Source organism: Tasmannia lanceolata, unplaced genomic scaffold (assembly GCF_043159265.1).
Source record: "Tasmannia lanceolata isolate RefF3 unplaced genomic scaffold, GAP_Taslan_0.1 ptg000012l, whole genome shotgun sequence".
Taxonomy (NCBI): Eukaryota; Viridiplantae; Streptophyta; class Magnoliopsida; order Canellales; family Winteraceae; genus Tasmannia; species Tasmannia lanceolata.
In genome coordinates, this window is record NW_027518689.1 from 34528974 (window position 1) to 34546399 (window position 17426).

Below are 17426 nucleotides of genomic sequence, written 5' to 3' on the forward strand. Positions count from 1 at the left end.
TCTGAAACGAACAGGTCCTGAGCCCCAAAAATCTCAGCATTCAGATTTTCCAAAGCAACAAATAGTCGCTCCATAATCAATTAAAAAACAAAACAATCGATTAAGGCACTGCTGGTTTAAGATTATGCCAACCGATGGTTAGCCGCACTGCCGCAGACCAGACCGATTATTGAACTCAAATTACATTATAACAATGGTTGCAAAAAACGCCCTAAATGATTCAATTTGCACCCCCCTATTTTGATAAGCCCACTCTTTCTTATTTAAAACCAACGAACGAAAAGACACTCAAAAGAAAAAACCCTAACCCTAGGCCTCTTCCATTGAAGAGAATGGGCGGCAAGAAGAACAGGCCAGAGAGCGAAGCTCCTGCAGAAAATGAAAAGAAGAAGAAATTTCTACCTTCTCTAATAAAGAACAAGTTAAAAAGATCTGCCATTCACGCCAAAGTAAAAAACGAGAAGAAGGTCGAGAAGAAAAAGAAGAACAAGTTGCGTGATGCTGCTGAAAAGAGAGCTCTCGAGCTTGGCGAAGAGGTTATTTCATACCTTCTTAGAAAGATTAAATTGTTACTCTTTTTTGCTAAATCTGAGAGCTTGATTTTGATGTTCTCTTTTCTTTTTTTTGTAGCCTCCTGCAAAGAAGGTTCCTCGTACGATCGAGAACACAAGAGAATTCGATGAAACCGTCTGTAAACCTGACGACGAAGAGGTGTGATTTTTATACGCGCAATTTAAATATTTCAGTTTGGCCATGAATCGGAATTTTACAGGATTTTGATGAAATTTCGGCTCTGAGTTTTCAACCGAAATCTCGTTTTCCACTGAAATGTTAAATATTTCCACCAAAATTTAAAAACTTCACTAAAATTGCCGAAATTTTCACCAAAATTTTAGACATTTCCACCGAAATTTTAAAAATACCCAAACTTGTAACCTAATTTTACATGATTTCGGCCCAAATTTCCGACACCGAAACTGAAATTTAAAACCTATGGGGCCGTTTGGATACGTGGATTTTAGAATCTAGGTTTTTAGTTTGAAAACAGTGTAAAAGAGGGTTCATGATCAAGCTGCTGCCTGTGTCCTGGCAGCGTTTCTTGGATTCTAAGTAAGAAAACCAGGTTTTAGAAATCTCATGATGGGGGAGAGGTTTCTAAAACCTGGTTTTCTTACTTAAAATCCAAGAAACAGCAGCTTGATCATGAACCATCTTTTACACTGTTTTCAAACTAAAAACCTAGATTCTAAAATCCGCCTATCCAAACGGCCCCTATGGGTCCTATATGTCTGTGTCATACTTCCAGCTTTTTATATGCTTCGTGTTTCATGAAAGATGGTTCTTTAATTTCTAGATAGAAGCATTATATTCTGGTGTTTTATTTATTTCTTAATTCTGTATTTACCCATAACTGTGTTTTTATATAGTTGTTTGCAGGAAATGATGCAGATGAATTTAGTTCTATTCTTAGACAGGAGTGCATCCCAAAGATATTGATCACTACATGTCGTTTCTATTCTACTGTATGCTTTCATATCATACATTTTCATTTCTTGGAAGTTCTGAACATCTTTTTTGCCATGGAAATCATTTTGTGCAAGAAATTTGTTTATCTATTGTTGGTTTAAACATTTTATTTGACTTACAGAGAGGACCTGCCTTTATTGCGGAGCTTTTATCGGTGATCCCAAATGCCCATTATTATAGAAGAGGAACCTATGAATTGAAAAAGGTGCTGCCTTTTCCGCATATGACATGGTGCATTCTCACTTTATAATTTGAACGACGTGTAGATTCGTGATGATATTGTTCATCTTTCTGCAGATTGTAGAATACGCAACCAAGAAAGGCTTCACTTCTCTGATAGTTGTGCACACTAATCGTAGGGAACCAGGTTAGGTGTTACTCTCTTATAGTTGTGCAAGCTAATTGTAGAATATGTACAAATGCTTCAATAAAGGCTTCACTTTGTATCTTAGACTTGTTCTTTGAGTCTTAGGTAATGGTCTTATAATTATTTTGAGTCTTACAAGCTCTGAGGGTTTCAGTCTATGTTTCCTCAGATTCTTTAGTATGCTGTCTAAATTTATCTTTTCATTGATAAACTTGAGACTGTTAATTTATACTTATTTTGCTAATAAGTGTTAAAGTGTTTTCTAACCACCACTAGTCTTGTGGACACTTACTTTTTCAAATTGGTTTATGTAGATGCACTCCTAATTATCGGCTTACCCAGTGGACCTACTGCACATTTTAAGCTCTCAAGACTTGTTCTGCGTAAGGATATTAAGGTATGTAGATTGCTGATTTTTATGTATGAACTAGTACTTCTACTGTCCACTCTAAATCCAGCTACCACAATGTGTAAAGAATTATACTTTTCAAATAATATGCTTTATGTTCTCATCAACCAAAGACTTAGGACATATAGTGCTACAGAAACTGGTCAGTCCTCTTATTTCATGGAAAATAACACCTGCTCAGATATATAATGGTTCATTCCTCATATGCAGAGTACACATTTCACTTGTAGAACTTACTCCTGGAAATGTAGAGAAAGAATGAAAACGTAAGATAATGTTCCTACGGTTGTTACTTGTTAGAGTACTTAGTAGAATTACAGCCAATGCTATTTACAAAGCAAGTGAGAGCAATTATACCTAGAAAGAGTTGCAAGAGTCTTTTTGATTATTTAGAGTCATTTGACTTCCGATCAAGATTCCTTAGGTAGGAAATTTAACTTAGGAATTATCAGATAACACAATTGCACTTGGGATTAGTGGATTTGACAAATATCAACCAAAATCTGATTCAACCTTCTACCATATTTATTTCCTCAAATCGACATGAGTTGGTCCCAGTCAGCCTTTCTTTTACTTCTTTTAGTTCCAACCCAAGATCGCATTTTTTTTTTTTTTGAATTATAGCCAAATTTATCACTAAAAGAGGACCGAGATGGTCATAGAACAGCACGTCATCACATAAGAAAGACAGCTAGAATACAATAAAAACAAAATAACTCAAGGAGGAAGATAGTCAAACATGAATGCCTCACTAGATACCCCCTTTCTAGCTAGGCGATCTGCCCCCTCATTAGCCGAACGTCGAACATGATTGAATACCAATGAAGAAGAGCCTGCCCGATCAAACATCTCGTCAAAGAATCTATCAAATCCCCATGGATGGGTATGCGCACCTTAAAGCCACCTAATTACATATCGTCAAGATCACATCCATCAAGGATTATGGCATTTAGACATTCTTCTGTACTATTTCCTTCATACAACCTTTTTCTGTTTCTTTTTTTTTTCTGTGTTTTGCCTTATTATTTTTTCTTTCCCTCCAAAGTACCCTACCTTCGCTCTTCGTGATGTTACCCCTCTCTATAGACTTCTTATATCGCTATTCATATTGACATCTCTGTTTTTTCTTAGTTTCTTCAAGCTTCTGATAGGTTTAATCTTTTTATCTACTTTCGACTTCTATCTTTTATGGATATTTCCTAAAATTGATTCAAGTAAAATCCCTGTCTGGATGTCCTGAAAGCTTTCCTAAATGTGAAGCTTTAGTGGGAGCAATTTGGTTCATTTGTTAAACCATATTGAATGCAAGGTTTTAAATTTTGGTTTCAGTGTCGGTATCGGCCACCACCGAAACCGAAACATTTTGGTTTCGGGCCGAAATTTTGGCCGAAATCATGTAAAAATATGATAATGATTTTGTTTATTTTTTTTTAATTTCGACTGAAATGTCTAATATTTAGGTGCCAATTTTAGCGATTTCTAGGGTCATCCGAGAGGGAAAGAAATTTTCTAGGGTTTCTCAGCCTCCAAAAACTTGGAGAGAAACCACAAATGGCGGAGGACCTAACATTCAAAGGGCATCTCAGAAAGCCATTGCCTTGTCTCTCGATCGGCTCTTGGCTCGCTATGATGCCAACATCTCTGTTATTTCTGAATCGATGTATGAAAATTTTCAAAATAAAGAATTCGGCGACATCGGTTGAAATTTCGGCTATTTCGGTGGAAATTTCATACATTTCGGTGGAAATTATAACATTCCGGTGGAAATTTTGTAAAAAGTCAAAAAATGAAATTTCAACCAAAATTTCGGCGAAATCTTGTAAAGAAACGATTTCATGTGAATTTCGTTTCGGTTTGTGCCGAAACCGAAATGTTTCGGCTGAAACGAAACGTTTCAGCCGAAATTTAAAACCATGATTGAATGTTCCATTTGTCTTTACACTTAGTATCTTATGATTCCTTCTTTTGTAATCTAGTTTGCTTTTGCACTTGAATTTATATTGCTTTCTTGCTGAATTTTATTCGACTTTGATGGCCCTGCAATGTTTTCATTGAATCATCGTGCAATAGATTACTAGTGCATCAAATAGGAGATTATCTTATGATTGCACATTAACCTGTGCACTTGGTTAACATTCTTTATAACTTTTATACAGTGAGCATTCAAATGGTATTCTTTCTGTAGGTTGCATGGAGAGCGGGATTTCAGTATCTTTATTAGCATTGATCTTACTTGAAAGAAATGACTTGACGTGTCTATATTTGTTTCGTCTATTATGTGGCTTGCAGAATCATGGTAATCCAACAAATCATGAACCTGAGCTAGTATTGAATAACTTCACAACACGTCTGGGTCATCGTATTGGGAGGTGCCAAATTCGTCCTTCATTTATGCGTAATTGTGGATGTTTATAATAGTTAAAATTTGGTTCCAAATTTTGATATTATTTATGTTTAATTTCATCTGGTCTGCTTTATTGAAGAGTCAATTTTATATTATAAAAAATTGTTTTGACTAATGATTTTCTTTGTTGGATGCTGCTCATCATTAGGCTAATACAATCACTTTTCCCTCAAGTTCCGAACTTTCGTGGTCGACGAGTTGTAACCTTACACAACCAGCGAGATTTTATATTCTTTCGCCACCACAGGTGTGCCTTTGTTTCATTACAGTTCGTTTTGTTCTTTTTGGTGTTCAACCATTTTCTATGGTTGTGTCTATTAATGAGTTTTTGGATAATGGGCAAGCATATGTCTGGATTTTAAAGATCATTATGTTTGTTGCATTTTAACTGCAAGTAATGTTTGTTTCTTGAACCCATCTGTTGCAACAATTAATAATCATACATGATTTGTTAGATCTTATTTGTTTAAATTTACCTGCTCGAATGTTGGATTTATGTGCAAATTTTGATATGTTATAGCTTTAAATATCTGTACTAATAGTTTGGGAGTATAATTTTGCACTACCAATTCAGCATGAGTATCGATGCGAGACACCACGATTTTGTATTAACTTTGATCATCATGTTGGTGATTCCTAATATACTCGGCATATAATTCTTTTCTGGTTTTTATATTTTTGGATCTTATATTAAATGCATGCATTCCTTTATCATATAATTTCATGATAGTTTCATTCTTATGGGTGGTTGTTTCTTTTATGCAAACTAGGTATATTTTTGAAGAGAAAGAAACTAAAAAAAGTGATTCAAAACCTAAAACAACGAAGAGTGCTAGTGGTGCCAAAGACGAGAACATCCCTCAACAGAATGTTTTGGCACGCCTTCAGGTACCAATTTAACCATTCATATTATTATGTTGCTAGTTATTGAAAGTAATCGATTTGCTTTTTTTCTTGAATGAAATCAATTGGTTAATCTTGCTCACTCTATAAGTATCAATGCTAATCAGATATTTGATCTTGTACCAACCTTATTAGGTTGATTAGTTGGGCAAAGTTTGCGTCCATTGGTTGAAGTTAAAATATTGGCTTGTTGCCAATTAGCCCCATTAGCACGGTTAATAGCTTATGCCAAAATTTGGCTGCTTCTATCTCTAAGGTTAATAGAAATTTTTCTTGAACATCATTTTGTCGTCCCAAAGTGCAGCTGCTAAAGAGGCAAGTTCTTGATAGTGTCCTTATTGGACTTTAAGATGCCGAGAAGCTAAAAGGATATTCCTTATAAGATGGATTTAGGAAAAAAGCATATGATCATGCGGCTTGGAATTTCGTCGAGTATGTTATGTTGTGGATAGGTTTTGGAGAGAAGTGGAGATGTTGGATCCAAACATGCATCTTATTGCCATGTTTATCTATTCTCATTATTAGAAGTCTCATGGTTTTTTTTAATAATTTGAAGTGGATTAGACAAGATGATCCTTGGTTATCTTTTCAATGTATTGAGGTTGGTGAAGCTCTATGCCTTGAGCTACTAAAATAGGACAACCCTTGTGCTCATTACTCATGTCCAATACGCGGGCAGTCCATTGGTGTTTTGCATGATCGAACCACGTGGCTAATCTCTAGTCCATCTTGATATGGTTTAAGGAGGTATCCGGTTTGAGAGTGAATCTTTCTAGAAGTTTGATTGCAGAGATCAATATGGAGGACCGTAGATTTTAGGATGTAACATGCCTTGTGATGTGCAAAGTCATTTGTTTTTCTACACCTGTCGTGGGCTCCTATACATGTTGATACCCCATCTAAGCCCCCCCCCCCCTCCTTTTTTTTTTGAATGGTATCCCATCAAGACCTTATGGGATCCAATTGTGAAATTGATAAAAAAAAAGTTTGCCTCATGGAAAAAAATTCTCTTTTTCTGGTAGAATTACTCACATCATTTCTCTTGCCAACCTCATTGACTTCTTTTTTTTGAAGAACATCCTCATTGACTTCTTCATTTCATTTTTCAAGATTCCCCATGCAATTGTTTAAAAATTGCATAAACTGTAAATGTGGTTTTCATTGACCGGGAAGGGAGAGAAAAGGGGAAGAAACACTACAGGTGCGTTTGGATTGCCGAATCAGGCGTTGGAATCAGCATCCTATTTTGATTTCGCCCAATTTCAGTGTTGGTTCCAAAAAAATGAATGGAATCATAGTGACGGAAATGACACTATATAACTATGGTTTAAATTTCCACCGAAACTGACACGAAATGACCGGAATGTTTCCATTTCCATCCCCACCAAAACCGAAATGACCGAAATGCATAAACCAAAACTGTTAAGAGTAATTGTGCTATACTATATTAGTATGTATTACACAATTATATTTATACAAATTGCATGTGAAATGTGGTGAATGCATTATGTATAAATACTTATATGAATTAAACGTGAAATTTGGTTTGTACTAATTAATCAGACATGCGCAACACTGCATATCACTAGCCATTTGATGTTTTAAAACCATTATGGATGATTGTCTTGCTTATGTGATGGTTTCTAAGTGTGTATATGTGCATCTGTGCTTATTCTAGCTTTTCCTGAAGTTTCATCTTTAAATTCTATTATTTGTTTTTGTTTCAATATTTTTCCGTGATTTTATAGGATTTCCACTGAGATTTCCAACTGAAACAGAAATGTTTCTGTTTCTGTGGCGACCGAAACCGATACTGAAACGAAAATGAAAACCTTGCATATAGCCGAAATTGTAGCTAGCAATACCACTTTCCATAGGATTCTCTCCTTTTCCTCCATGGAGCCATGGACCAACAATCTAGGAGATCGGCCATCCGAGAGGGGAAAACCCACAGTATCCCAAATCTAACACGCCCCCATATATCTCTAGCATATTTGCAATGGATAAAGATATTATCCACTGCCCCCCTTTCTCTATGCATAATAAGCAATGACCTATGATTTGCTTCCGGCTACTTCTCGGGTGGTCACCGTGAGAATCTTGTCCGAGAAAGTTGTCCGCATGAAGGCACATACTCTAGGTGGGGTATGGATGCACTAGACACTGTCCAAGTGCGAAGAATTAGGGCTAAGTGTTTAGTGGTGATAGAAATACTTCAGAGAGAAGAAAGAATCCCAAATCAAAACTCTCCTGTCTTTCCCATGCCTTCTTGATGTAGTAGCGGGAATTCAAAGTATTTAAAAACTACCTACCCAATCAACTTCACGATCAAAGAAGTTCCACCTGAAATTGACCTTATAGGAAAGCGACTTTCCTTCTACTGAGAACAGTCCTAAACAAAAGTATCCCTATCAACCATCACCATCATAAGGTCTAGATACAGATGGCCCAAAGGCACTTCTCAACACCGATTCTCTTGCCAGAACTTTATTCGTTCTCTTTTTAATACTTTCTATAGTATTCCCTTTTGGAAGCAGTGCTTATGAGAACGGATACCCCTCCACACCGTAGTACGTTTGGACCTAAACTTATCATCAGATATCCAATTTCCAAGGCCGGAGCCGTACTTTCTATGACCTTCGTCCAGAGGTGGTGCCTCTCCTCCCCAAACCTCCATAACCACTTCCCAAGTGGGGCTTTATTAACACTTCTTAACTATCGACACCCTATACGACCCGCTTTTATTGGGTTGCAGGCCTCTTCCCAACTGACAAGGTGAAGTTTTTTTCTTTTCTTTTGACCCGCGCCAAAGGAAATTCCTCTAGATTTATTCAATACGATTTACCATGCTGGTCGGGCACCTGAAAGCTGATAGGTAATAGACCGGGATATTAGCTTATACAACTATCAATTTTGACTTTTGAAAATTCGATCTCTACCCAGTAACTACTTCGTAGCACCGAAGGCCTGCTTTAAGCTCAAGCACTTTCTCTTCCACAACCTCACTAAAGACTAAGGTATCATCTTCAAATTGAAGCTGCGATACTTCCAAATCATTTGGTCCAATTTAAAGCCAGCCTGGATTCCATGTCTTCTGCATTTATCAATCATTCTGCTCATCGTCCAGGGAGCTGTTCCCCAAAGGTATGTTTACTAATTCTATGTTAGATTTTGGTAGTGCATGCGCGTCTGTTATGGTGTAGGAAAAATGGCCTAAGTGCTATTGTGGTGACTGATAAGATAAATCTAAGAGAAGACGCCAGTGCAGACCCAATCGAAAATAATTATCGGATGAGTGGCCTGCTAGTATCACAGGATGTAGTGTAGGACAAACGTGGGAACCTATGAGAGGTTAGAGAACTTGCCTGAGGAGAATCGAGCCAAAAGAAAACGAACTAGAAGAGAGCAGGTCGTAGATGAGAAAACCAGTTAGCTGTTGTTCCGTTTGTAGATGAGGATTGCTATCCTATTGCCCAGCAAACCTCCAAGGAGTTGAGTGAACTTGTAAACCACGTAGTTGAAACTAGTAAGGTGTTGGGATTATTCTTGACTGGGTTGGAAGGAGACTTGAGGAGAATGTTCAAATTGGCTGAACTTAGAGAACTTCAGATGAGAGATCCAATGGAGGAAGTTAGAATGGAGAACTAGAATAATAGAGACCCTAAGAGAGTTGGGTTGCAGAGCCAGCTAGGAATTTCCATCTCTTGATGCTCTGGGGGTAGTTGGAGGAATTTTGGTCTCGTGGAACCGTGCTTATTTGGATTGATTGAAGAACTAAAGGGGTGTTGCTCAGTGTCAGTGGTTCTTAGAAAGGTGGCAGATAATTCTTTGTGGGCTTTCACGGGTGTTTACGGACCCATCCAGGTTGGTGACGTCTGGGCTTTTGGGAATAAATGTTAGGGATTAGAAGTAGATGGTCGCATTCATGGTGTATTTGTGCCTTGGTGGAGACTTTAATGTCACCAGGTATGTTGACGAGAGAGGGCTGGGAGTAGTACGGCTAGCATGGTGGCATTTCCAGAATTTATTAATAGACATGAACTTGTGGGCCCAATTTACTTGGTTAAAAAATGCCAGTAAAAGCAGGATAGATCAGTTTTTGTTATGCCCTCAATGAATGGCTTTCCTTCCTGACATTTTCCAGAGTGTGTTACCCGACTACTTCTGATCACTGTCCAATTTTCCTTGGATCCAAGACTGGAATCGTGGGGACATATCCCTTTCCGCTTCTAGCTCGCATGGCTTTAAGTGCCCAGGATGAAGAAACGGATGTGCGATTGGGGGGCGGAAAAGGACGTACCATGCCCACAAGATGTTGTGATTAGCCATAAATTTTGCCATGTGAAATCTTAGCTCAAGGAGTGGAATAAGAAAAATCAGATGGCTGGGGCAGAAAGGAAAAGCTGGTTGCTAGCAAAGATTCAGGATATTAAAGGGGCAAATGATTCTGGATATGCCAATAGGGAGGAGGTGGAGGAGATGGGGAACCTCGAGGAGTACAACCAAATAGTGCTTCAGGAGGAGATCTTTTGGAGATTTAGTTCTAGGATCAGCAGGGTTTGAAATTTTGGTTTCAGTATCGGTTTTGGCTGTGGCCGAAACCGAAATTTTTGGCTGAAATTTAGTAAAAAAACAAATTTCGTTAAAATAAAAAATTTATGCCAAAATTTCGGCGTAAATTTTGGATTTCAGAAAAAAATAAAAAAAGTACATATGGCTGAAATTTTGGCCGAAATCTGGGCCGACACCAAAATTTTTACTTTCGGTGTCGGCCGTGGTCGATTTCAGTCGAAATTTTGGCATTTCGGCCCAAATTTAAAACCATGTGACCAGATGGCTCGAGGAGAGGGATAAGAATATAGCATACTTCCATGGAATCGCCATTGCTAGAAAGAGAGGTAATTGAATTAGTGCCTTGATGGTTGATGGCAGGCTAAGTGAAAGGGATTGAGCCTTTAGCTCAATGATTAAGGCTTTGTTCTTAAACCTAGATGTCGGAGGTTCGATCCCAGCTTACCTAGCAAAAAAAGAAGGCTAAGTGAAAAGGAGGAGATAAATAAAGAAATTGTGAAATTTTATAGAACTCTCTACGCCTGATGGAGGAGAGCGCCCCTAGACCAGAGGGGGTTGAGTTCGACACTATCAACGAGGCGGACTGTGAGCACCTGGAAAGACCCTTTCTGAGAAGGAGATCAGGGTTGGACTCTTTGCTCTTGGTAGAGATAGGGCCCCTGGACCAAATGAATTCTGCATGCCTTTTTTCCACTGTTGCCGGGATGTGTTTAAGCAAGACATCATTAGATTCCTCTCAGAATTTTCAGATGGCTTGGCACTTCATAGAAGTATGGGTGCAACTTTTGTGGCTATAATTCCTAAAGTTGAAGGAGAGGTAAGGTTGACGGATTTCAGGGTGATAAGTCTGGTAGGGTGCTTGTATAAGGTACTTGCTAAGATGTTGGCTGAATGCTTAAAAAAATATTATTCATAAGGTGATGGGGGACCATCCAAGATGACATGAAGAATAAAGGAGTTAAGAAGATGAGTGCCCATCGTTAGTGTTAAAAGACTTTTATTTAGTTTTTACTGTATTATTTGAGTCTTTTTAAGTCATAGGGGTATTAGAATCCTTCTCTATCAAGATAGCTTAAGTTCGAGGAGTTATGGCTGTTTTAAATAAGCAGCACGCACGCATTATGAAATTTAAGTGCAACCAAGTCTTTAAGTCCTTAGAAAGGGTAGTTTGGTCCGTTGGGATTTTTTATTTGTTTGTCCTCAATACTTTATTTTGGGTTTGTGTGAAAAAACACTACATTGATTTGCTATTTGATACTGTGAGCTTCTTGGAGAAAAAACTTCATCTTCTTTGGTGAGATCCCAAAGAAACTATGTTTTAGATAACCCCATACAAATGTGATTTGTCGTATGTTAGATTTGGTATCAGAGCCAAGTATTAGTCCTTCTATTGTCTTGCATCAGATTTGGTATCAGATTTCAGGGTGGAAACATGTCGTCTAGATACAATCACGACTAAGTAGTTGAGTTGTTGGAAGGAATAGATGCCGAATTTGAATGGTTGTTGTCCCACCTGGATTGTGGGGATCGTACTCAACAAGATTTCCATGCACTCCATCTAGTTTTGGAGACTGCACATGCTGCACAGATATATGAGTTTATGCCGACAAAATCATTGCTGATACCTTCTATGGAGAGCGTGCAACTAACGCAATGGACTAGAGCCGCTATCGTTATCCAAAGCTGGTTTCGACGATACATAGCTCGTATGCGTTACACAAGGATAAGGATGATGATGATCTTTATTCCACAAGCGTGGAAAAGAAGACTAGTTTGACAAAGTCTGTTGATGCGTATTGTAGGCCCAATAGGTGGCATATTTGCCCATTAGAACTTCTAGGATTTTATTTCCATGTCATTTAGTTTTTAGGACTTTTATTTCCATGTTTTAGTTTTTTAGGGATTTTGTTCTCCATGTTTTTTTAATTGCTTATATATAGGCCCTCATGTATTAGGGTTTTTAGAGATTTTTGAATGATGAATTAATGAATTGAGAACAGAGATTCTCCTCTATCCCTCCTCCTCTTCCCTTTCTCTTTTTCTCTTATTCTTCTTATCCTATTTCTCCCCTCTAATTTCTTGTCTTCTCTTCTCTCTTCTAATCTCTTCCCCTTCTCTTTTTCTTCTTCATCCTCTTTTCTCCCCTCTATCTTCTACATCTCCAACCCTGGCCTATTTCTCCTCCTTTGGGCCACATCATCTGCCAAAGCTTCAGTTAATGCCAAAGGACGTGGATGGTGATGCGAAAGCAAACATGACACCATTTTTTGGTAGGTAAGCTGGGATTGAACCGCCGACCTTAGAGTCAAAGAACAAAGCCTTAACCAGTGAGCTATAGAGGCCCAACCCTGTCTTAAAAAGTCAACGTATTTTAGAATACCTTTTTTTTTCTCTCTCTCTCTTTCATTTCCATCTCTACCATTCTTGGTGGGGGAGCTGTCTCCTGGGCTTCTAAGTAGAAGACTTGCATAACTACTTCCACTATGGAAGCAGAGTTTATTGCATTGGCCTCTTGTTGTAAAGAGGCAGAGTGGCCAAGGAATTTGCTGTTAGAAATTCCTATTTGGCCTAAACCTATGCCATCGATATATGTGCATTGTGATAGTCAGGCCACACTATCAAGGGCATATAACCATGTGTACAATGGTAAGTCTAAGCATGTTGGACTTAGGCATAGTGTTATCAGGCAGTTACTTACTGATGGAGTAGTAACTATAGATTATGTGAGATCAAGCTAGAACTTGGCTGATCCATTAACAAAAGGTCTTGCAAGAGATATGGTGTTTAAGGAAACTTATTGCCTACTAGAGCATGCTAGAGATTGGTAAAGCTTAGTATGTTGGAAAGGACAACCATATTCGACGTGCGGAAAGATCAAAACTGATGAACTCCTACCAATAAAGCTGACAATTATACTCGACAGGGTCAAGTCCTCTAAAGCGGGGGAGCATAATGGGGGACCATCCAAGATGACATGAAGAATTAAGGAGTTAAGGATATCGTTGTCCATTATTAGTGTTGAAAGAGTTTTATTTATTTTTAGAGTGTTGTTTGAGTCTTTTTAAGTCATAAGGGGGGTATTAGAGTCTTTTTCCATCAAAATGGCTCAAGTTCTTTGAGTTGTTGTTTTAAATTGGCCCTACGCATGTATTACAAAAATTTAAGTCACAGCAAGTCGTTAAGTCCTTAGAAAGCGTATTTTAGACTGTTTAGTCCTTGGGGGAATTTTATTTGTTTGATATAAATATGTATGTTGTGTTTGTGAAAAAAAACACTACATTGATTTGCTATTTGATATTGAGACTTCTTGGAGAAAAGCCTTCATCATCTTTTTCTTCTTTGGTAAGATGCCAAAGATTCTTTGGTGAGATGCCAAAAAAACTCATCTTTTTAGATAAATCTACTCATGTGATTCGTCCTCCATCATATCAGAGCCACTTGCCTAGTATTAGTCTTTCCTTCGATAATCCTGAATCATAAGGTAATCTCAAACAATCTGTCAATCTTTACCCAGGAAAGACAAATACTCGACAGTGTATTGATGGCCAATAAGATAGTGGATTATCTTTCAAAGTCTGGAAAAGGTGTTGTGTGCAAGTTAAACATGGAAAAAGCCTATGATAGGGTGGAATGGAGTTGCTTAGACTATCTCATGAGTAGAATGGGTTTTGGAGAAAGATGGTGAGCTTGGATAATGAAATGTGTATCCTTGGCTAGGTTCTCCATGTTGGTGAATATATCTACTAATGGTTTCTTGAAATCATCTCGTGTTCTGAGGCCAAGGGGATCCCTTCTCCCTTTTTATACTTTAGTCTGAGATTTAAAACACTAGTTCAAAGGACCAGGCTAGTTTTAGGGCACACTGTTTTTCTTTTGTAGTGCCTTTTCTTGAGGCCTTTATCTTGTATTTTTGATAGGTTTTGCTTTTCTCTCCTCAGTTTCCCCTCATTTCTATTTTTGTATCTTTTTTCTTTTTCTCTTACTATTCAAAAAACAATATTATGTCGATTCATCTCATGTAGGAGTGTGGCCCTCGCTTCACACTCAAGTTGATCACTCTGCAACATGGAACATTCGATACAAAAGGAGGAGAATTTGAGTGGGTTCACAAGGTATTGCATTATTTCACTTGTGCCTCAATGATATCACTTTGTGTTCCTATTCTTTCACCGTATTGAATTATTCTTTCGGATTTATTAATTTATTTGCCTTATGAATATTAGCCGGACTTGGACACCAGCCGCCGAAGATTTTTCTTATGAGTTTGCATGGAGATTACTGGGTTGCGGAATTGAAGAAAATTTTCAACTGAAGGTCAGAGGTTTCACTCCAACAGAACCGAAGTAGGGGTTGTATTCTTGTTCTTTATTGTGTTGCACTCTACCATGTGCCAGGCTTCTAGAATATTTCTACTTGTAGATCAATCTTTTTAATTTTTTTGAAATACTAATTTGCATGGAAAAGGAACAAAAAGTAACAAAGTGGTTACCCTATACAAGATTTTGTACCTCTCTTGTATGGATTCTGGATGCTGTTTTAATTATGCCTTATTCAATAAATTTCAATTTACAGAAATGTACATGCACTTATTTCTGTCATTGTGCTATTCCAATGTTGCAATTCTTAAATCTTTCTCGCTTCACATTGCACGAAATGCCATTGCACAGGCAATTAAGGCAACAAATTACACACCACCTTCAAGACATGGAGACAAATAAACAATAAGTCACCTACAAAAACAACCCTTTCCAAAAATCCACCATGAAGGGAGTTCATCAGGAGATAAACAGTGTTGTTTTTAAGTCAAGACCCAATCCAGACCTTCCAACATCAACTTGATCATTACCCTTCTTTTATCTTCCCAAAAATACTTCAAGCTAACCTTAAACGGAGTACCAAGGACTGAAAATGTTGTCATTGACCATCCCTGTATGTGATCAACCTCCCCCCAACTACTAAAACCGCTTCTGGCATGTGCATGGTGGACACTGGCCAGAAAAAGCTGATGATATTAGTTCTAATTGTTGTCTTCCATTCCTAATTGTGGGGGAAGGTATTGTAGTTTTGGTACAGGAAGAGTCTCTTTCGTTCGCTTGAAGATTTCTGTAACCGAGGAAACTAGATAAAGAAGTTCTAACTGATTATTTTCTAGAAATGTCTTGAATGACCCAATCTTCTCACCAGGTAATAGTGTGACACTGTTTTCACAAATGAGTGTAAGAACACAGAAGATTCCCAAAGCTTTCAAATTTTTGGAAACATTCATTTGGTTTTAGCAGGAAATTTCCCATTTCCAGACCATTCAAAAAATAAAAAAGGAAATTCCCCATTTCCTGATTCATTGGAATATAAAAGGGAATGAGGCTGAAACAGTTATATCTATTTGCATAATCATCTCTGATGTCAAAGTATGAATGTTTCTCTAAGTTGTACTCTGGTCAGTTTCTAATTATATGTCAATTGTGAAAAGTGATGTGCTATCGTCGCCATGTAATTTGGAAATTGAGGCATCTTGGTCATTTTATCTACAGTCGAGGGCAAGTGTTCAGGTGTTTCTGGGTTTTAAAGCTATAGTGTATTGTGTACTGCTTTCCAAAAAAAAAAAAAAAAAGCAGAGTATTGTTCTAATTTCATCCCATTGAATTTGATGTTGGTTTTGTTTCTCCGTCTGTTCTTTTCGTTTATCTTTTCCGTGTTTTTCCTTTTTTGACTAATATGATTTGGACTGCTTGTCGTGTACCTGCTCTGATTAATGTAGGATTTTAGTTCCTAATCTAAATGCAACACGAGTAGATGATAGGTGGGAGAGGGGATCAAATCTTGTTAATAAATAAGAGCTATGGGGCAGCAAAAAAAGGCACTAATGTCTTCATATTGTCTCATTTCGCTGTAAGTTTTAGCATGCTAAATTTTCTCACAATGTGGGAAATTTCTATCTAGGAAGTCAAAATAGGTCATAGTTTAGTCTAGGTAACAGGAAAGATTCATGTTCCAATGCTTTTCTGGATTCTTTCGATTCATCTTCTTATTGGAGAGATCAATGGATGCTACTATTGGTAATTCAGGTAGAGAAGCATGAATATTTCTAATGGAACTGTTAACTGCTAGCACAACAATATAGCTTTTTGTTTTTTCCAAAGCTCTAGAGATGTAGGAAACTTATACCCACAAGATTTAGATTTGGATTTCTCACATTTGCAATTGAAATTTGGAAATCTGTTCTGCAGGACATTATTTGGAAATCAATATTTGTGGCAATTACCTCCACCCTTGCTGCTGCAACAGCCATACGTCTCTCGCTCCCTCTCTCTTGAACATGAGCATGAGGATGATTGATGTATTTTGTATCCAAATACAAATACAAAACCATGAGGTATCCAAACGTGGCCTTAACCAATCCAAAATCTTGTGGAATTTTAACTGTAGTGCCGCTGTCGATATGGGTTCTATCATAGTTGAGAAGCCATAACAAGTAAAGTGGTTATCTTCCTGGGAATCTAATGTTTTCCTGAGCATCTATGTCATATCAGTCTTGTTTAATGAAACATATGCAAATATCATCAACCTGGATCATCGTGGGTCTTGAAAGCAGTTTGAATTGTAATTTTTATGATCTTTTAGGTTTTTTTTCCACTTTATAAAAATGTATTGACCATTGTTTGCCCGCATAAAGCAAATTCCTGACTCCATCCGCCCCAAGATGGTGTTCTTCTCAATAAAACAGTCATTAATGCATGTCTTTTTAGCTACGTGAGTTGGTTAGGTAGGGATGTTAGGAAGCCACTCTTTTTAATATAGTACAAGGTGCGAATAGTGTTCCAGCCTACCTACCTTTTTTTTTTTTTTTTTCTTTTTGGTCAAAAACCCATTTGGATTAGGGGTGGCAAAATTGGCCGAACCGGAACCGAGCCGAAACCGAACCGAAAATTCGGTTTCGGTTTGGTTAAACCAAACCGATTCAAATTTCGGTTTGGGTATCAAACCGAACCGAAATCGAATATTTGCAATTATTATGAGTAAAGGGTGGAAAAATTGGCGGAACCGAACCGAAACCGAACCGAAAATTCAGTTTTGGTTCGGTTTTGGTTTGGTAAAACCAAACCGATTCAAATTTCGGTTCGGTTCGGTTTGGGGGTCAAACCGAACCGAAACCGAACCATTGCCACCCCTAATTTGGATGTTTTTATGCCGATTAGGTTTTTACTGTTTAATTTTATGAGGAAAAGGATTGTACACTCGAGCGC

At 37.8% G+C, this 17426-nt stretch overlaps 1 protein-coding gene across 1 annotated transcript; it reads left to right on the forward strand.

The window, feature by feature from the left end:
* The first annotated feature begins 281 nt into the window (after positions 1-281).
* On the forward strand, positions 282-14757 carry MEE49 (Ribosomal RNA processing Brix domain protein). The gene is made up of 11 exons (XM_077392195.1): positions 282-536; positions 631-711; positions 1428-1523; positions 1649-1732; positions 1825-1894; positions 2209-2291; positions 4593-4672; positions 4856-4954; positions 5478-5595; positions 14205-14294; positions 14406-14757. The coding sequence occupies exons 1-11, from the start codon at positions 333-335 to the stop codon at positions 14442-14444; spliced, it is 1044 nt and encodes a 347-aa protein (XP_077248310.1). The 5' UTR covers positions 282-332; the 3' UTR covers positions 14445-14757.
* Positions 14758-17426: the final 2669 nt, after the last annotated feature.